Source organism: Electrophorus electricus, chromosome 19 (genome assembly GCF_041902795.1).
Source record: "Electrophorus electricus isolate QZ-2024a chromosome 19, ASM4190279v1, whole genome shotgun sequence".
Classification (NCBI taxonomy): Eukaryota; Metazoa; Chordata; class Actinopteri; order Gymnotiformes; family Gymnotidae; genus Electrophorus; species Electrophorus electricus.
The window spans coordinates 2755634-2777500 of NC_137515.1; the positions used below are offsets into that span (position 1 = coordinate 2755634).

A 21867-nucleotide genomic window follows, 5' to 3' on the forward strand; every position below is an offset into this window, starting at 1 on the left:
TGACGTCCATTAAAATTCCATAACGCTGGAAAACCTTTCGCTGAGACATGCATTTTCTGTATATTAAAAAAAAATAATAATAATAATAATTTTTTGAGGGGAAAAAAAAATAATTAAAGGGGAGACGTTCTTGATTTCACACGCGCAGACGAGCACAGGGCGCTTCAGCGTGAAGGGCGGGAACCCGTGAAAGCGCACGTCAGAAGCGACCACGGGAGGAAACACGGCGGTAAACCCAGACGGTGCTATTTATCCGACTACGGCCATTTTCCATTTCCTAGTTGCGATGGCCTTTGCCTCATTTCTCGCCCAGGCTGCAACGCGACCTGCACGGCTTTTTAAAACATTCATGCCTCTGTCGGCGGAGGTGTGGTAATGGGGCTGGGAGCTGCAGATGCAACCTGAGCTGAGTCATGTGTGTTAGTGTGCGTGCCCACGTGTGAGAGAGAAAGAGGCGTGTGCACGCACACATACACACCCGCGCTCCAATTACAGCGATAGCTGTCTGATGTTTTTCCTCAGCTGAAGGTGTCTTGTTGTTGCCCACGACACTGTCAGGTGCTAGCGGGGGTTTTCCTTGTTTATTTTCTAAATCACACATCCGTCTGTCACCCGAGTCTCCTCTCCCTCTCCCTCCCATGTGACTGGTCAGAGTGGTTTACCGCTTGTAGGCCGGAGCGACCCAGAACGGGTTCTCTGCCGCATCTTTGGCGTGCCGCAGGATGGCCTCACGCGGGTTGCTGTCGTCAGTCTTGTCCAAGGCGATGTTCTTCACGATGTAGGACGACAGGGTGCCGCCGTGCGCAGCCACGCGACCTCCTCTGCCTGCGCAGGGGGCCGAGAAATGAAGAGAGATCAAACGGTGTGTGGGAGCGTGGGCCTCCCGAGCCTGCCGCTCCAAACAGCCCCAGTGATCCAGGCCGTAACGCTGGGGCAGCGGAGCGTTGTAAACAGCGGCAGGTCAGGAAAGCATATGTCTCTCTCTCACACACACACACACACACACACACACACGCTCACACACACACGTGCGCACAGCATGAAGGAAAATGCCCTTCGTCACATGACCGGAGTGAACTTACACTGTGTTTAAACACACAGAACGGCGAGAGATGAAGAGGCACTGTGGCAGACGCTCTGTGAATGTTTGGGGGCAGTCTGACTGGCGTGAGTGACAGGCTGGGAGCAGGGTCACAGAGGCTGTGGGAGGGGCGTCTCACACGAGGACCCAGGTCTGGCATGCTACAGGCTACCTGAAGAGGAGCAAAGGGGCGTGGCCGGGCGGGTACACCTCACCTGGGCCAGACACAGGTGGCTCGGGCTTGTGGGACTTTGTTGGGTCGAGCCGGTCCTTCTCCAACTGCTTCCTGGTGCTGCGCTGTCTGGCCTCACGGAACATCGGCAATGCATGGGCTAAAAACACGTACACACGCACACACACACACACACACACACACAGTATATAAACTTCCCTATAGCAGACAGTCGCTCGTTAAATCACCACAAAGAAAAGGAATGAATCCAAACCAAAAAAAATTTAAATCACAAACGCGTGCACACACAAACACACACACTCTCACGCGCCTCATCAGAGCAGCGGGGGGGGGGGGAGCATCACAGTGGAAGTACTACGGCCTTCAGCTCCACCACAGCAACCAGTAAGAGGTTGTAACACTTATTTAGGTTTATTTACCTTTGATCTCCCAATTTCACAGTGTGTCAAACACAACCCAAATACATGACAGAGGAGCTGATGTTTGGTGTGTGTGTGTGTGTGTGAGAGAGTGGGGTCACAGGGAAAAGCTTGGCGTAGGAAAGATGAAGTGTTTTTCCATTCAGGGTCTCTGTTGTCACTGTGCAGTGTTAATTCTTATCCTGCATGCTACATTAAGCAAAAAGGTTACTAGTGACACATTCATTTGCCCCCCCACGGATCATCATTCTCCCGCCCCCCAGCGAATTTTCCATGCCTATCTGGGGACGAGTCACTCGGCTCCATCACATCATATTAGTCAGATGCGTGTGTTTAAATCGCGTGCTAAGCGCTAAACTGCTAGCGTGGGCACCGTGAGCTGAGCGTGTGTTGGGTGCGGAGGGTTTTTACTGCCCCGCGGGAGGGGAGAGGTGGCGAGGGGCTTGGAGGCTGGCAACAGTGGAGGTCTAGAGGGCTGGTGTGTGTGTGTGTGTGTGTGTGTGTGTGTGTGTGTGTGTGTGTGTGTCACGCTGACATGCCTGGAGCCCTCGTGGCGGGCGCGTGGTTCCCAAGGCAATGGCCACTAATGGCATCGTGTCTTGCAGACACAGGGCTGCATGAGACAGCAATCCGATGGAAAGCTCTCACGCACACACACACACACACACACCTGCTTGCTGCACAAATGAGTGTGTACACCTGGACTGCTCTGGCATTGCACATCATCCTCGGCACACAAGAGGCAGGATGCGCGCGCGCGTGTGTGTGTGTGTGTGTGTGTGTGTGTGTGTGTGTGTGTGTGTACACATCACTCTAGAGGGAGCAACTGCTTGTGCGTGTGTGTCTGTGTATATAGGTGCGCGTGTGCGCGTCTGCGCAACGTTTGCAGGCCGGCGCAGCAGGACACTCACGCGTGATGATGTAGTCCTGCGTCAGCGTCTCGGCTTGCTTCTGCTTCCTCTGACTCTTCACCACGCACAGCTTGGCGCCCCTGCACAAATGCCAGCCAGAACAGAAGCGTCCGATAAACCCCGCGCCCCAAAAACATGCAGCTCTCTGCTTTATCTCCGTTTGCAAACACACCCCTGGGGGTCACTGCCCTCGCTTCAACACTGCTAATGGAGGACAGGACGAACGGTCCCCTCTCACGAGTCCCCGCTATCGAGGGTTAGTGCAGGGGCCTCGTCGCTCTGCCCACGCTACTCTGCGTTTTCCCTGCCTAGAAAAGTCGCTGAGATGCAAGTCACTGAGTGCACACACACATGCACGCACGCACACACACGCAAAGCTATTATTTCTTCCTGTGCAGTGGAGGAGGTGGCAAGATGGGAGGGGGTGGGAGTGGACCGTCATACCGCTGACTCCGGACTGGGTCGTAGTAGACCTTGGCCAGGCCATTCGCCGTGCCAACCATGATCTGGTTCAGCTTTGGATGCCAGAGACACCGAACCACACTCTGAAACAGAGAGAGAGCGCGAGAGAGAGAGATGGGTGGGGAAAGACGAGGGAAAAGACAGAACATTCTTCATTTGGAACAGGAAACCTACCGAACTCGAAGCAAATGGGCAGAAGTGAGATAAGGGGGGCAGGGGGGGGGGGGGTACGCTCCTGCTCACCAGGCCCCAGTTGACTATATTTGGGTGTTTGGGTGTTGGGTAGAGGCCTGGATCTCCCATCCTCTGTGTGACAGATGGGCTGCTGCCAAGGGGCATGTGACGGCGTGTGTATGAGAGAGCGAGCGAGCGAGCGAGAGAGAGAGAGAAAAAAACAAAAAAAACAAAACACAGACACAGAGAGACAGAGACGCAGACAGAGAGAGCAAGCCCACAGACTCGCAGGACAGCGACGTAGCTGTGAACAACGACACTAAGGCTTAAAGGGACAGAGGTCACCGCGCAGACACTTCTCCCTGCATGTCTACAGCCTGGAGAGCTCTTAGGCAGACAAGAAATCGCTCACTTTTAATAGCAAAAACGATTGTATTTGTCAGAATGCCTAGGCTATATTTTGTGCCCTACACTGAGAGGCCGAGCGCATTAACGTACAGGGGAAATCCAGAAGGGAAATTATCTTCTTTCTATAGTAAACAGAAGAGCCGGGGGACCGAACTGAGCCCCAATGAGCAGATCCAAAAACACGGCCGGACGCTCTAACCCACCGTGACGATCAATTTTGAGCGGAATAAATACTTGTTGTGGCGGGGGAGACGAGCCAGCCTTGCTCTGACCAGCCCGGGCGCTGGTGGAGTGTCCCCAGGCGCTGTGGGATCAGTCAAGGGGCGAAAGCTGCTGCTCCTCCAGCTGTTCTGGCCCTCGTCCACCCCTGGAGAGACCCGGTATCCTCCCAGACACCAATCCGCCAGCCGGGCAAAACTCGCCTGATACAGCGGGGCTCTGGGCCCATCCCCCACCGGGCCCCGGAGGCGCAGCGGAGCCCGATTTGCTTAACTGGATGTCGGTGGGCTTAATCCGTCCCGCTGTGTTTGAGAGAGAAAAACTTGATTGTTTACAAAGGGACTTTGCTTTTGAAGAAACGCCAGTAATGCCTTTGTAGTAGAGGCTCGGGTGCGTCACGGTTCACGAGCGTATATGTGTTTTGCTTTTGGCACATCTGCTTGCCCGACAATGGAACTGTATGTACGTGTGTGTGTGTGTGTGGCTCCCTGTGTGGTGGGGCATGTGTGTGAAACAGAATGTGTATGGTCGAGGTCTATCCCATTCCTGCATGCAACATGTGCATACACACGTATACCTGCGCCCACACACAAACCTCGGCCAGTAAATGACCGAGCGCAACTCCACCACGTGGCAGCCAGCGCTACCACATGGCAGCCAGGAGTCGGCTCCGTGACCAGGTGCAGCTCGGGCGAAATTGGACAGCCGTGCCGAGGCCAACGGAGCTCCGCACGGAACACTCACCCCCCCCGGAGAATCAGAGGAGACCTCGACGAGCACCTCCGTCATCTTTCCCCACTTCTGAGTTACTGCGAAGCTCCAGGAGAAAATATCAAACGCGCCGTAACTGGCAGAACGAACATATGGTAGTTTTACAGGCCGGTCCGTTCAAATGTGCATTTCAACTTGACGACAAAATGAAATCAGAAATTCAAACATAAATAAATAAAAAATTTAAAACATGGACAGCAAAATAATGTCTGGAATGAGGACAAAAAAGAACCGCAAGCTTCATACTTTAAGACTCTCTCATGCAAGAATCCAGTCCTTCCCATTCCTTGCAACGTGTGCCTGGAGCTTTGCGGAGGGCCGTGCCAGGCGGAGCGGGTGCCGTGGAGAGGGAGACCGCGCAAGCAGACAGGACGTGAAGGCTGTAGCCAATCACGGCTGGCAGCCCAGCCAGACGAGGTGGAGACGGAGACATCGCCCGGCGCCGTGACCTCCGTCCTGGAGTTTAAAGCTCTGTCGTACGTCACGGTGGACTGTCAGGCAGCGCTGGACGTGCACTGGAGCCTGTCCAGACAACTGCAGGCATATGTGTACGCACAAGGCGAGTGTGTGGTCTGCTCACCAATCCCGAGGGCCCCTTTAAGTAAATAAATAAATAAATAAAAAACAGAATAATTTCATCTAACCAACACGAGGACGCAAGCGAGAGCCCAGCTCAGGGTCTGAGGCCGTCGCCGGTGTTTGAACGAACGTTTCAGGAGCGATTCCGCATTGGCGGATGACGGAAACGCATTAAGGCTCCGTGCTCTATTCTTCTGTGTCAGGAATAGGAGATAGGAAGGAGTCAAAGTGCTAAAACATCAAAGCAAACCACCTGCGTCCTGTCTTAACGGAGCAGGATAATCCCGCGAGCGACAAGCTCTCAGCTTGCCCCGGCTTCACGCGCTTTGATTACGTTGGGTTGTGTATATTTTTAGCACGTGCTAAAAACCTTCCTCTCCTGAAGACAGAGAAGAGCTTGGCTCTGTGCTGTAACTGCACCCTGTCCCCGATGGATCGCCGAGAACGTTCAGTGAACTCGAGATGTGCATCAACCGTTTACAAAAACAGGACAGGTTCTGTTTTAGTCGTGGTAGAGTTCTGAAGTCCTGGGCCCAAGCCGATCTCCATCTGTTGTGGAGGAGCAGCTCCCTCACCTAATCTCGCACTGGTGAAGGAAAGGCCCGAGCCTGGAGATTCCCATGCGACAGTCAAACAACCCAGCGTGGAAACGTGTCCGCCGCCGCCGCCCCTCCTGACGGCCCTGGCGCGTGACCCTGCGCCGGGGTCACGCTGAATGTTTACACCCACATGATTGGTGGCCCTTCTTTTCACAGGAGCGCCTGGCGCACCGGCTGTTAAGAAAGCAGCACTTACATTCTTCGGCCGTTCGGCCGAGAGCCGCATTGGATAAACACGGTAAACAGCGAGCTCGTGAGGGTCACCCCGGGGCGAGGCACCTATAAATAACTCGGTGGCAGGGGCCTCTTGGGCATTTACACCACGGTGAACCCGACGCCGCCGACCCGGAACGTGGGGGGATGAACGAACGAGGGGACATTTTGTTGTGGTTGAGGCAGGAATTGGGTCGGTCTGTCTCTGGCGTGTGGCGTTATCGAGGCGTCTCCGAGCCACGGTGTTACGTCTCATGACTGAGCGATGAGGAGATGTAAAGCCCCGAGCCGCATGGTAAAAGCAGTGCATGATGGGAGGCCTACGATCGTCGCTCGGAGGAGAGCGCCGCACTGCCCCAGAAGCGGTCCGGCCACTTGCTCTGGAACAGTTCTCCCTTTCTTGGTAGGATAAAGAGGTTGAGAGAAAAGTTGCGCCTTTCAGAGAGGTCAGGTGTGTAGCCAGTACTTGGAGATCACAGAGTTGTGCCAGACATGCAGCTCTGGCAGTGGGAGAACGTTGCAGACTCCGTCTGCTTTGTTTAATCTGGTGAAGACCATTTTTAGAAGCCTGACTGACACTCTGCACAGGCAAGCATCTTAGTAGCCATCATTTCATACTTCTCCCATTTAGACACTGGGCTCCCACGTGGAAGGAGGTTAAATTCATCTTTCATGTTCACTAAAATCAGATCACGGGGTCTGTACATAATTGAGAAAAACCCTACATTGAACTGCATCGGTTTCTTGACAGCCGTGAAGGTATATGGCTGGAATTGAATCCTCCGGATGGGATCTAGTTTAATGGAACATTAAGAAGTGAGCCGAAGCCTGCATTTAGTTCCGTTAGCCATGACCTGCCTCTTTATACACGGATGCGCACGGAGGAAGACCAGTTTAAAGACGACAGGAGGAAGCTGGTAGCACATGGGAAAAATGTGTGTATGGCAACGGAGGCATGACCGATAGCGGTGAGGGGGGACGGAAAGCCAGCGGGCGATTACAATTGGTTGCACCTGTGCCGATTTAAACTTGGTCACTGGCTAGATATTTTGGGTTTTGTTTGCCTTCCTTGATTTGCCTGCATCCCTGACCCAGGGTGCATCACACAGAGCTCTGTGCACACTTACAGCACTGGCCACCTCGATCTCGTAGACCTTCCTGAAGGTCTGTCTCTCCAGAAAGACCAGCGTGCCGTGGCCCTCGTCCCGCTTCACCGACGTGCCGGTCACCAGGAGCTTGTCGTCAGGGCTGAAGCAGCAGTCTGTCCTGTTCTCCAACACACAAGGACATGGTTAAACACTGCATTACCACTAAAGCCCACAACGGAGTCATTCTTTTACATTAAATCACTTTAACTGGTGCGCAACGGATTGGCAAAAGGTCAGATGGTCAGCGATTCCGGAAGTTCAGGCTCACATCGGGAAGTATGAGGTCAGGCCCGTGGCCACATTGATGGGCTTCCGGAAGCTGCGAATGTCCCACGTCTTCAGTGTGTCGTCGCCTGCATGCACACGAGAAATGAGACGAGAAGAGTGGGAATCGTCAACGCTGAGGGCGGCGACGAATGTCAAGATAGCGATCGAGTGAGTAGCGCAGCCGTCAGCGCGGCAGGGGGGCCATCAAAGGCTTCCCAGCCCCTCCCACGTGGACGGACGAGATGTGGACAAAAAATACCCAACAAGATAATTGTCCCACAGAATAAATCGGGGTCAGGCTGAATGTTCAGAGGTCAGACCTGACTCAGCTGCCTCAGGATTGCGTCTGGGGCTCTCTGACTGCTGACTAAAGCCATGAGAGCAGACGGCACGCTCAAAGGAGGGCTTGTCGCGGTGGCCAAACCCCACCCCACCCCACCCCCGACCGAGCGAGGCTGCGCTTGTAAACGGCAGGACGCAGCTGCGCGGGCCAACCTCTGGACAGTTCAGCCTCTCACTCCGTTACTCTGCCGTTTCAGGGCGAAAGACAAGCACCTTTGTTCTTTGGTGATAAGCGCGGCTTTGTGCCACCCCCCACCATCCACCCACCCCGCACTCCACGTCGCGCATGGTTGCGGTGACGCGGCAGAGGTCCGGACTCACCTCCCCGGGAGGCCAGCGTCGTTCCGTCGTAGGAGAACACAAGGCAGGAGGTGTCACAGCCGGGCGCGTGGGCCTGGCGACAGTGGAACTTGGTGTGGACCTACACAACAGACCCAAAAAATAAAAACAGGAAACAGAAAGATGTCAACCCGCTGTTCAGTTCCTCATACGATCCGTCAGTTTTCCGCACCCATGAATGTGCGTCGCACGGCGACCAAGTCCACCGCCATCGGGCTCTCACCAAGATGCTTTTAGAATATGCGAATAGTCTGCATTTGCCACTGAAGTCGCATAAGAGTCCTTTCATGCTCAATCACTTCAAGAGGACATGAGGTTTCCATTTGCTGGAGGGGGGGAGTGAGAAAGAGAGAAACAGAAAGAGAGAGAGAGAGACAGAGAGAGAAAAAGAAAGAAAGAAACATACCATACTTGACTTCAACCCTGAAAACCACCAAAGATTTGGAAATGTTTGGACCTTTGCAATTCCAAAGTCGTTTTGATCTGAAAATAGTTTTGAGTCGAAAATCAACAGTGTTCAGCATTATTTACCTTGGCCATGGGAGGAGGCCATCTTGCTGACCTAATCCTTTAAGCTTTATGGTCTAAATCAATCAAAAATATTAACATGCCATCAATCTACGGGAAGAGTGAAATGGAGTGTGACGTGTTTGATTACCTTAGCTTAACTTATGTTATTTGAAATGATTTTACAAATGTAATCCTCACAGCTAATCTCTATAAACAACACAAGCCAGGTACTGGAAGTTTGCGAGAACTCAAGGAAGTGATGGAGAACCAAGAACACAAACATTTGGAAACACTAGAGGGAAGTATGAATTCTCAGCCTCACACCACACACCCACCCCTGAAGCCAGAAACGTTGAACACCCCAACCCCCTCTCCCTCGCCCCCGAGCAAAGAGCGTCTCCCTATTGTCCTAAATGAAATCACCGTTAGCCTTTCCGGTTGGCTCTCCCAAGCGACCGTGTGTCATCGCATCCCAATGACGCGCACTGACAACAGTGGACCGCCGCGTCAGGGGAGCCAGCTGACAGTTCCGCCAGCTGAAACCACGGCTAGCCGAGCCGTATTGGTGATTTACAGCGGCCAGTAAAAGCCCGCGTTCAGATCCGGGCACGTGTGATGGGACAGACACGTGCCTTTCAGTGCAAAAACCAGAGTGGCATTTCCCTCCCACGGGACAGAATCCATAAAAATCCATAAAAATCCACCGCACTTCAGGGACTGGTAGCCAGGCTCGGATTCGCTAGCAGGTTAAAAACGGCCAATAAAAACGAATTTCAACCGCAGAGAACGGCGTATTTATAGATGACAGGCTGAGACTGGAATGGCAGTTGAGTCTCTGGGCAGCGCTGACCAGAGTGTGTGGTTAAGAGTGTGTTTTGGTTTACACTCAATGCTGACCACTTTCACAAACTCCACTTTCACCTACTAAAGGCTGAACACACATGCAAATAAACGACATCATCTGTTAGTTATCAACTCCAGCTACTCAAAAAAAACCCAAAACAAAAACACTCCACATACATAAAGTTTTTTGGGTTTAATTTTCCTTTCAACACACTGCAGTCTTATCGCAGGAGCAAATTTAACCAGGTGTTCTCAGGACAGGCAGGAAAACGCATTCGGTGCCTCCACAACACTCTGTTCAATGTCTTCATCTTTGGCGACAGACTGAGTGTGTGCGCCAGAGTGCGCGCTCTGGGAGATTAAAACTGGAACCATCTCAAAGCAGCCTGAAACTTTAAATGACCCACAAACGCAGAATAAACCAAACCGCTGGGATATTCTCCCTCGGCATAGAGCGACTCAGTCACATTATGCAATGTGTATGAAACAAATGAATATGCCAAATGATGGATATATTCCATCTCAGTTTGTCGTTTCTCAGTGTCTCTATATGTACCGCACAGCACACCTGCACTGAGCGCAACCAGACCGCGTACAGAACATGAGGGGGATGGAGGAACTCTAACAGAAACCTCGTGAGACACCGCACGTGAAGAAGAATGAGTGCTAGAAGAACCGAGGCAGCGAGAAGCAGGGCCCACCGCAAAACAAGGCCACAACAACGGGATGACAAACACACGGAAAAAAAACCAAAAAACACAAAAACATTTTATTTATTATATATATATATATATATATATATATATATATATATATATATATATATATATATTATATATATATATATATATATATATATTATGTAATTTCTATATATTACACGCACGCACACACACACACATACATATACACACACACACACACACATACATACATACATACATACACACATACATACACACATACATATTTTCACACGTATATATTCAGCTGCCGCCCTCTTCCCCACATAAGTGTATGCGTAAGTGGGGAGACGGTAAGAAACAGGTTGCCTGAGTCACTGGTAAGGGTGGGGGTTGCGGTGTCAGTAGAGAGGGAGACGTAGACACGCTAGAGGTGACGGGTGGAGACCGGAAGACAGACAGAAATGAGGTGAATGCAGATATATACACACACTCATATTTATGTATATGAATGAGAGAGGCAGCAAGGTGAAAATATCCAGCTGTCTGAGGGGAGGGGCACGTCGGCACCTCCAGGGGAGGGGGTCACGCCCCGTGCGAGCGTTCGGCCACAGTCGTCAGCACTTCCGTGGGAGCGGCGCGAAGAGCCAAGATAGCGCCGCCTCATCTCCCTCCAGCGGCCGCACGCGGTTCCCTGCCCCGTGCCTCTGCCCGCAGACGCTCCGCCCCTCCACCGCTCCGGTTTCCTGCCCGCGATTGGCCGCCGGTTCTCCCGCACAGCGCCGTTTATCTGTCCGCCTCCACCTGCTGACTCGCTGACGGCCCGGAGCTGGCGACGGCTGCCTCGGTTCCAGCCGGTCGCCGCGGCGGCGGTGGGGGAGACCTGCGCAGAGCAAGATTAGAGCAGCCGCGGGGCAGCGCGAGTCACTAATCTCCACGGTGCTCAGCACCGTCGTCCGCCCAGAATCCCACATCACTGAGCAATAAAACAGCCACCATGTTTTAAAAATAAAACCTCTGATCCACAGGACCTCTAAAAGACCTTCAGGAAGTTCTGCTAACGTGAATTCAGGGGAACGGGGCTAAGCGTGTCGGCTTAACGTTCGGCGGAGGGATTAAGGAGCGTGAAGGCGGGGGTGATGAGGGTCACGACGAGGTGAGCTGGGTCGGAGGGGCAGCGTAGGGCGAAGGAAGAGATTTGATTGGCGTCGACATGCCCCGCCCCGCCCCCCCGCCCCCCCGCCGAACAGAGAGGCAGGTCGAGTCTGTATCTGCGCGAGAACCCTAGTTAGCCGGGACCTGAACGCAGACCCCGAGAGGGGCCGGGCAGTACGGGTTTCAAGCTTCCCCGCTTCTTTCGAAAAAGGCAACTTGCTCTGCCTCTGTGGGATTTCGCCGTGAGGAAGGAGAAGGAGGAGCAGGGTAGAGAAGGTCAGCCCCAGCAAAGTCAGAGGCAAAGGAAGACAGATGGTAAAATCAGCGTTCCACCTCCACGTTTAAGGAGAATCGGTCTTGAGAGATTCTTGGCATATCCACATTCCTAATGTTCTCCGTCAGGCGTGCGTCTTCTGTACAAAACGGATCTCGAGAGAAGTCTGCTGATCGCTCAAGGTCAGGAGAATGTCTGACAAAGGTTTTAAATTAGGATGAGAGTTCATTTCACAAGCGCTTAACACATTATTACACATGTAACTCCAGGTTTACGATTCCACACCGCGCGTCGTCAGATAAAGACTATTCCAGGCATGGAGAGATTTAGGACAGCTGCGCTCAAACGCGGTCCCCATCTGAAACGCAGCACACAGGCCGGTCAGCCAACTCTGGCTGGTTTACGGGTGTGTCGTGAGGAAACCGCTCGAGTGTGTGTAGCACTGGCCAGGCGCGATGCTGGAGCAGAAATACACTCTCCAGATCTATGGCGGTTGTCCCCGCACAGCTGGAGCAAAACAATCGAATCGTAAAGTGCACAGTTGTGGTCGGCAAGTCATTCTTTTTACACACTTCCATGTACTTGGTCGTATATTTGAACTTTGCTGAGTATAATCAAATCATAATCCTTTCATTTGCAATCGAGGATTTTAGTCAGTCAGTCATTCTTATTTAGTTGCTGAATGTGTGTTAAAAACTAGAGGCTTATTTTTTTAAAACATAACTTCTATTAAGCCTCATCACTTTATTTTAGGCCAAAAAAACCCCCCCAGCACCAGATAAAAATAAGATTTATTGCTAGACGCTGTATATGTTAACAGCATTGAATCTGCGTGTGGAAATCAAAGCTGGAATATTTTACTATTCATTTAACATTCCTATTCAAGTATTCTTTGCTAGTCTACTCATATCTACTTCAGTGAAGGAGCACTGTTAATGTTTGTGTAGTTTTAGGCTCCGGGACGGGATATGTACTAGTCGTAAGGGAGACGGGCATCCCTCCGTCTACAGATGAGTGTTTACTGCAATCTAGTTCTCAGATTAAAAGAGCTGCTAGCTGGGGAGTCTTTTCCATCTGATGGTACTGATGGTATGAATGAGGGTTTAGAACGTACGTGTACGCATGCACACACACTTTCACTCCCGCCACACACTCATTCACACAAACTCTCTTTCACACACAAGCATACACGGTCATGCATGCACACTCACAGCATCTTGAACACTCTTGTGCACACACTCACTCACACGTATGCTCCCCCCCCCCCATACTCTCACTTTCCAAAAACCTCTTAAAACGTCTGTGTGTTTTTGCGCAGGCGGAGGGCTAGACTCATCCGTGCTGCTCCGAGCGAGGAGTTGGAGCAGCTGCTGCTGGAGCTGTTGAAGACCAGCCGGTCTGTGCCGTGCCACAGAGCAGGAAAAGAGGGAGGAGGCTTGAGGCAGAGGCCAGGGTGCCAGGGAATTCATAGGCCAGCTGACGCTTTTGCACGGACCAATCGAAATAAAGGGATATTGAGAGCGTGAAGTGGAAATGCACACAAATTTCCAGTGCAGCTATACCACGATAAAAGTTGGGGTGACGGGTCTTCCGGAAATGCAGCCATAACCAGGCCGAGCGCCTCCACCCTACCGAAAACATAGAAGCAGACGATGGTTACAGGAGCACTTCTGGAGGAGGGTCAGGTGTTGGTCAGTCGAAATTCAGTGTAGGACTTTATGATGGGAGCCAAGATTAACAGAGGAAACAAATCAAGTGGCGGAATGTTAGCGACAGGAAAGGACGTCACTCCCATCAGAAGACAGCGGAGACGACCTGTGTATGTGACCTACTTCACCCAGAAGAAGTCGCATGTCTTAAATGGGGCCTCTTCACCTAACGTAACATGACATCACATAATCCGACATGGCAACTTAGATTATTAAAACCTTATTTGACAGAAAAATGGCCAAAACGCTGACCGAACTCAAAGGCAGTCGAACAGCTTGTCCTTTGATGAGTGATTGCGTAGAGCTCCTAGGTAACGGGGGCAAAAGAAAGAACGATCTCCTTTGGAAGTGCAGGCTCTTCCTACGCAGATGAACACATTACCCAACAGCCATCAAGAAGGAAGCCCAGAGCAGGGAGAAGCAGCGTGCGGTCATTGTTCACCCTGAATAACCAAATCATCTGGATTTCCATCAAAGGACCAATGAGGCCCATCACTCACACTAAGAAGAACAGCCATCCTACCTGACAGTGGCAGCCGAGATCAAGGTTATCTAGCAAATTGATATTGTCTGCATGCTGAATCATGAGTAATGCTTGTTGGGGTGGGGTGGGGGCTTAGGTCTACTGGTCTGCATCATGGACTTACAACAGAGGAAAATTCAAGACAGCGAGCTTCTCTACCTTAGTGACTCCAGTGAAGAGTATATTTAGATGGCATGATCCGGAACATGGAGCGCACAAACTCGGAAAGACTGGCTCTCTGCGGATGAACGTCCTCTCCGTCCCTTACACGTCCCCGTCAAACACCAGCAAGCGGGCAAAGAGCTGAAACACCTCCAAGAAGATGCAGCTCAGGCTTATTCTAGGCGCTCAACAAGCAAGTTGTTATTGCTGTCTCCCAGGGGGAATGCTGGTTAAATATTTAGTCTGCAAGTACAACCTGCAATAAATTACAAGTTTTTCACTCAATCGCTGGCTCAGCTGTTACGGTTGGAGCCAGCTGGGGGTCTGGTCGCCATGACCAATGCCACCGCTGAACGAATCTCGCGTTTGCCTTCGTACACCAGCTCAGTTGTCCGTTTACACTTACATACAGCACACCGTGCGGACCGGTGCCTCAGTCAGGAGGACAGACATTTGCTCAGTCGTTCAGACATTTGTTTATGTCACGTCCACTCAATGCGGTAGTTTTGAGAAGTACTTGGCGTGTTTTAAACCTTCGACATGCAAGACATCCAAAAAAAAAAAAAGAGAGAGAAATGTCAAACACAACGAGCGGCTTGTTACAGCTCCCGTCGGACACGTACGGGTAGCTACACGTACAAGTAACATGTCGCACTGCTGACTATCATGTTCTTCCCTTGTCTATAAAATGCTGGACACGGGCCAGCCATCAAGGAATGCAAGAAACCAGGGGACATCGTCTGCTGTCTAAATAGAAATAACTTACAGCCATTGACACGGGGGTTCTGGAGAGTGTTAAAGTTGAGCTCTTAAATCCTCTTTAAATAAATAGCCTGCAGGGTGAGCCTCTGGGCAAAGGTGATGGAAAGAAGAATCTCCCAGGTGCACCAGAAACGCTGGACAAAACCCCGGGCTGGCAAAAGTCAGGTCATACCTGGTCACAGCGGCCGAAGCCTGCAAGGATGTGAGCAAACAGTGGTGGACTGAAGGTAGCGGCATATTTCCCCCCCCCCGCTAGACTACTACATCTGAGGTAGCTACAGCTCCTGTGACTTAAAAAGACCCTTCCACGGCAAAGCGGCTTATGCTGGCGAGGACGAGGGGATAATATAATACAAGTCGTTTGCTGAGCCGCCCGAATCCTTTACCTGCCTTGTTCTGCCTGGCCGCAAACAAAGACCTGCGGCCTGTCGCTCACTGTCTCTACATTAACAATGGCGGTTATATGCACGCCCTGATCACACTCATTCACACTCGCTCAACCTCGTCAGGCACGGTGAGAGGGGGCGTGTGGTGCAAGGCCCATGTGCTGAGAATTAACTCCCAACCCTCCTGCTCCAAATTAAGCGCACTTCCACCTCGCTTTTCTTCTGAATGACGAGGCGTCCGAAGTCGTTTTTTTTTTGCCGGGTTTGTTTGTTCAGACGGGGACGTCGTCCTGAGCAACGCCGGAGCCACGGAAGTGACGTGGCTGGAAACGTTTTATCGTGGCACCTTTACACCTTTTGGTGGTGAAAAGGTTCCAGGAGTCAGGAACGAGAAAACAGGAAGAAGGAAAATAATAACATGGCAATAACAAGCCATGGAGGTCGTCGTAACACAGGATGACAGCTGGGAGCGAGCGCACCTACACGAGCTTTCTTAAGGTCCACTCCACTGCCAGCGCAAAGTGAAGACCGAAATCAGATCAAAACACTTTGTAACTTTGTTCAGGCTGCAGTAAGACAGTTGTGAACAAGATGTGATGGACCGAGTGCCAAATCCTCCCTTTATTTCGAAATCAACCCTCTAGTGGAGGTGTTGCCCCAGTAGTTTCCAATTACTGCGGGGCAGTTCATTTGAAGCGGGCCGCACTAAGGACATCGACTCAGGGAGAAGACGTGGTTGCGTGACCCCAGGGCCTAGTCGCGCTCGGGTCACAGTAGTAACTCGAGGCCCTCACAAGCCTCCAGCATCAAGCACATGCAGCTCCTGCTCACACAGATCGGAGTCAGACTAAAACGCAACCCCACAGCCAAAGTACACAGTCAAAAGGCCAGGAATGCACCGTCTGATTGGATGTAATTAACTGAAAGAACCAAAGTGCTTACAATTAGCCCTCTCGGTTGCTTCAGAATGCCTCTCCACGCTCACGACACTGGCCTCTGACCTCTCAGGCCATTTTCCCCCCTAGATGGATCCTTATCATAGCTTTGAGGAGCACACAACCGAAAGAGAAACACTAGTGTTCTTCTGCCTTCGGCCCACAGTAGATGCCAGCGAAGCCTCAACGTCTACACCAGACCGAGAGCAACCCCCGAGCCCCAAACCTCCATTCATCCTTATCAGGCATTGGACGAGACAGGTGGACACCCACGCTGCGTGTTTAGGGAGGAGCACACGGCGGAGGTCTGGTCAGTGTCGGGTTGGCATGACGACGGTCGGCACCGTAGCGGAGTTCTCCCCCCCGCAGGGTAAGGAACAGTTCCCCTGCACCCATCACCTCTCCCACTAAAAGCGTCCTGCTGCAGAGAGTAATAACAAATAAAAGAGGAGGACTCACGCTCAGGTTCCTGTCCCAGATCTGGATGGTGCCGTCCTGGCAGCCGGCAGCGATGAGCTTGCCATCCCGGCTGTAGGTGCAGCAGGTGGGTGTGACCTTCTTTCCCTGAAGAGATCGGGGCTTGAACACAGACTTGTGTTTCTTCTCGTTGTTCAGGTCCCAGGTCCGCACAGTTCTGGCGAAAACGTAGGACACGGTTACAAAACACACAAGAACGTCTCACGTCCAGAGGTATACATGTTGGTCAGAAATGCATACAACAAACTGTCAGCGGGCCACCAGCTGCTTAAAAACATTAAAGCCTGTGAAGTAGAATTAAAAAAATTAAAAAGAGAAATATTACCATTTTTAACAGTCATGGATTTGCCCAAAAATATGTGTGCAACTGCTTTGGACATTACTGTGCATCATATCTTCACATGGGGCACCTCTCACTGGGTTACAAACACAACAACTACAATCATCATGGGCACGTCACGACCCATAATCCATACTCTTCAAATATTTCAACATGGTGGAGCCATGAAGGCATGGGCAAACGAGCGAGAGGGCGAGCACGGGAACAGAACATCAGTGTGACAGGCATATTCGAAGGACCCATGAAATTCCAATTTTCTTCTCTACATCTGCTGAACACGTTACAGCTGCTGAGGGTGGATAAGGGAGAGAGAGTGAGAAATAAACAGTGGCCACATGCGTGTGCTCGGCGCCAGGGAATTAAATGGGAGGGGGGGGGGGGGGAGACAACAACAACAAAAAAAAAATAATAAAAGAAGGAGGTGATTCGTTTCCCAGACAACAACCAACCGCGTTTTCAGCGCAGGAAGCCGGCATACCTGACTCGCCAGGGACACGGTGAGCAACTGCCAAGAGCAACTGGCGCAAGAAGGGGAGCAGCAGCTCTATTTGGGTCAGGCCCCTCAGGAGAGCAGCAGCGACAGAGCGGGCCCAGCGAGAAAGCCCAGGCAGGTGGAGGCTGATCGGGTCGCCCCCGACAGGCTACTAACAGGCTGCTAACGTGGCCGCTGAGCAATGTCTCTCACTGCGGTTGCGGAGGCAAATTAGATGGCTCGTAAGGTCACGGTGAGCTAACAGACCCCGCGACCTTCTAATGGGCGCGACCTTTGTTAGAAAGCACAACATGGCAGGTTCTTGGCACCTTCCTCTTGGAGTCGAAACAGAACTCCTTGGTGTCTTTTCTTCGGAACAATAAAAGTGTTTGAGCCAACAGGCCGAGCGTGTCCGAGCGCTCCTCTGAGCATGACACCGGGGGTCAGAGGGTCCTGAGAGGAGAATAAAAACGCTGATGACTCAGTCAGTGGTCAGGACCAGATTCCATAACAGCCACATTCATGTCGTGTTTAAAGAAAGAGATGCATCATGGAGCTCCCCTCCATTGCTGTGGGTTCATACAGGCTGTTTGTGATGCACATATGCTGTGTATGTAAATACATTTTTATATGTTTGAATGTAATTTAACATGCAGGAATTGTCTGGTCACCCTTTATTGATGTGATTTTTTGAGTGATTGTTAACATGCATGGAAATGGTAGTGTTATTTAGTGAGGACCTACAGGGGAAGAGAAATGTATTAAATTGTATTTTATTGTATTAGTATGTGAGATTAAATATTGTTTTAGGTTTTAATATTAATGTTTATCTGGACAGAAAAGTTTGTATATTTTAACTAAGTTGATAAATCAAATAGGTTAAAAGAAAAATGAATTTATGTGGAGAGGCTTCCATGTTGTCTTGGAGGGAAAAGAAACTATAGCCTGTGTTGAAGGGGACTTTTATGGGAAATTGTCCCACCCAAAGACAGGAAGTGACATCACACATCCTGTTTTTCCCTATACATTTTCAGAGGAAAAATTCAAGACAGTAGTGTTTTGAAGTTGATTGAGCATGGAGAATTTATGGTTGTTGTTTTTTTGCTTTGAACTTGTAAACAGTTGTAAATACTAAATGTTACTTTTAAAAAATATTTTTTGGTTTTTTTATATGGCCTTTGCACTGGAAGCTTATAAACACCTTCTCTTTTGTATTACACTTGGAGCATACCCATGTGTCTTTTCCGTTGGACTAGACTGAGCAAAAGATGGCAAAGCAGCGAAGCTCCAGAGAGTTAAAGCTGCAAAACTGTTGAGACTCAAGGATTTCAGATCACTGACCTTGCGAACATCTGACCCAGCAGAAGAGAAAGTGTTGTCGAGAAGAGGGAGGTCTTCTGCATAGCAACAGATGGACCCACCTGTCCCATCTGAGCTGCCTTCATGCTGTTTACACTGAACTCTCATATCACACAACCCCCCCCCCCCCAATTCAAGTGTTGTCCAAATGACCATATTAATTGTTGATTAATTAGAAATATTGACGCATTAAAATCCTACTAACGATGCTGGGTGTTTACTTTCTGTGGCGGCTGACCTCTGACCCGGTGAGCCACCAAACCGCACGTCACTGATAAAGGATGGACTCCACAGTCGTTTGCACTAACTGAGACTAAAACAAACGCCGAACTATGCAGAGGCACGTGCCGATCGTTTCCTAGATATCGCAAAAGAACAGAATATCACAGGAAAGTCAACTAGGTTCGGCACGGACAGCGCTCGCGATACGGCTGCAGCTGCCAGGCTGCTTCTTGCACCAACACTTGCTCTGCACGGCCCATAGCCTGCAGAGATCAGCCACAGTTTCACTTCACCACAGCCGATCCAAAACTGCTCTGGCTATGCGACGTAAGACTGCCAGACACCGTATGCACAAATAGGAGAGCGGCGGAGATAGGAGGCCATCTGAGTTCACAGTTAAAGGACGACGCAGGTAAAGTATTTGAATATAAATATAATTCCATCGTGTTGAGATTACACACTAAGTGTTGCCTTAGCAAGCAAGCAAGGCTGAAGCATGGCGAGGTGAATGTGACTGGCAGAACTGTGGTGACACCGATCTGTATTTCCCCACTGGTCCCCTTAACTGGGTTAACTTTGCCCACGAGGAGGGGGGGCAGTGTGGAAAAAAAACCACGACAGCCATTCAATCTCAGCTGCGCGTGGGAGGTTCCCAAGCTAACGCCGCCGTCCTCACACAACAGCCCGGAGCGTACTGGCCTGGCGGGGGCCTCGCTCCACACCTCGGACAGATGCGATCTACCAGAGGCCTGGCATGTGGCGCTGGGAGCCGTGAATGACTGGGTCAACTCCCCAGATGGGATGATAAGGAGGCCAGTATGAAAGAGCAAATGATCAAAGAGGAGAGACGGGTTGAATGCGACTGAGCGTGGGGAAGCCGACAGCGTGCGTGTGTGGGTGTGAATATGAGGAGAAGCTTCCGTTCTGTTTTAGTGGCCTACAGATATAAGGAGGGGGTAACGTATAAGGTTGTGTGGACTGAGGAGATTCTTCTGCCATGACACTCAGCCAGAGCTTCCCACCAATCAGAGCGCATCCTGTTTTACAAGCTTTACCACAAGAGCTTGTTAACGAGCTGGATTTAAAGTGGACAAGCCCCAACGCCTCGGCTCTCCTTTCCAGTGGTCTTCTGGGGGGAGGTAGGGAGATGGGGTGGAGTGCCGGCCTCGCGGCGCTATGTGCATACCTCGCAGACACGGAACAGTTCGTCTGTAAAGCCGGGGTACAGTTTCAGTCGCTGTACAGTCGCTGGAGTGTGGAGGAACCCGACGGCTCTCCCTCCTGACGCCCCGGCGTCCCCCTCTGCATTCCATCGACCCCCAAAGAGGGCATCTCCGTAGCCGTTACGGAGCTGCGATGGCACGGGAGACATGCTTGGCCAACAACTGCGGAATGCGAGAAATGAGCAGCGCATTAAGCGCTGGTGTTGTTCCGTGGCCATAAAGCGGAGCAATCTTACAGCAGGAGCAGACGCCTCTCAACAGCCTAAAACAATGTGGTGACATCTGCACACAACGTGCAAGCTTTATGTCACTAGTTCTCTTCCCACTAAATGTCAAAATGTTCTTTAAAACGGGAGGGGGGGAGCCACATCCAAAAATGAAGCCATGGCATAAAAATACACAGAAGAGAAAGCTGAAATGATTTAAAAATCAGATTTATTTTTCTAATGAATTGGTCACCGGAGTAGACAAGAAGTCTTTGATCTGTGGATTATGGGTTTTGAGAAGGTTGCAATGTAAATAAACCACATTATTAGAGCCGACTGCTATGATGGGGTCCAGTTAAACGTGTGCGCTGACCGCCCGGAGGAGAGCGAGCTCTTTTGTTTGGTGGTCAGGTGTTTGCCGCCTGGAAAACCCGGGTGCGAGACTTGGTGTGGTTGCTGTCACGCTCTGGATTTCAGATTAGTGGAAACACCGTCCTACGTTTCAACCTTCCGCGGATACGAAGTATAACTCAAAGTAACATCCATCACCCTGGGAAAAACAGCCGAGTACCTGGATAAACAGGAAAAACAGGTGGATCACCAGCACAGTGCTTTATCCGTGACCAGTTCCTCACATTGACACCCAGAAGGGCTTTTAAGGGACCTACGGCGTATCAATCTACAGGCTCCTGCTCTCACAGGACGCGTGGGTGGGGTCTCGGGGGGGCAGTCCTGCGGGAAGATCTCCCAGAAGCCATTATACGATGTTGGTGGGGGGGATAAAATATCACACTTTACGGCTTGCCCTCGGAAAACCTCAGGAGAGGAATGCTGCCTCACATCGGGAGGCGGCGGAGTAACCCGCACGGGGCTACACGGCTTTGGGGAGCGCGTCAACAGCTAGAGGGGCACTCCCGGTGGTGGCTGTGCACCCACGAACAAACATGCAGAGAAGATTCCAGAAAACAGATTCCAGAAAAAAAAAATTGTAAAACCATGCATTTCACATTCTGTGTTTTAATAAGTAACTTGCACAGAATTTCTGGTCATTCTCATTCCTACTTTTGATTGTTTAAAACTACAAACATCTGCAGACGTGGCTGCTTCCAAAGACTCCACGGGTCTGAACGGGCCGTTCCCATGGATCCGGGCAGCGCGCTGTGCAGAAGGCAAGCAGAACACGTCCAACTACTGCTCCTTATCACATTAAACACATTTTTGGTTGAACAGCGTAATGAAATTGTTATCCTTCATACTCTCATTGCTTTTTACAAAGTACAGACAGTGTCTGCTTACTGCACGACTGCTCCAACATTTACTGTTTTTTTTTAACAATTTGTTCTGTTTTGGTTTTTTTTTTACTGGGGATTCATTTACAGTTCTATGGATTTTGGTTAGTGTATGCTATTCCCAGGTTTTATTCCCTGGATCTAGGCGTTCTGGCTTCCAAGCTCCGGCACCTGGACCGCGGGAGACGCTCATCTCGTCACCCAAGAGGTGG

At 50.9% G+C, this 21867-nt stretch overlaps 1 protein-coding gene across 3 annotated transcripts in view; it reads right to left on the bottom strand.

Moving 5' to 3' along the window:
* The window catches only part of wdr70 (WD repeat domain 70), a 33292-nt gene that overhangs the window by 2432 nt on the left and 8993 nt on the right, over positions 1-21867 (bottom strand). For 2 of the 3 annotated variants that reach the window (XM_027003499.3, XM_027003498.3), the window contains exons 10-17: positions 16527-16701; positions 8108-8207; positions 7446-7530; positions 7157-7295; positions 3049-3149; positions 2605-2684; positions 1297-1413; positions 663-825 (exon numbers count right to left, since the gene is read on the bottom strand). In XM_027003499.3, the coding sequence (XP_026859300.2) occupies positions 663-825; positions 1297-1413; positions 2605-2684; positions 3049-3149; positions 7157-7295; positions 7446-7530; positions 8108-8207; positions 16527-16701 (960 nt within the window). The remainder of the gene's footprint in view (positions 1-662; positions 826-1296; positions 1414-2604; positions 2685-3048; positions 3150-7156; positions 7296-7445; positions 7531-8107; positions 8208-16526; positions 16702-21867) is intronic. The other variant, XM_027003500.3, reaches the window with a different exon arrangement.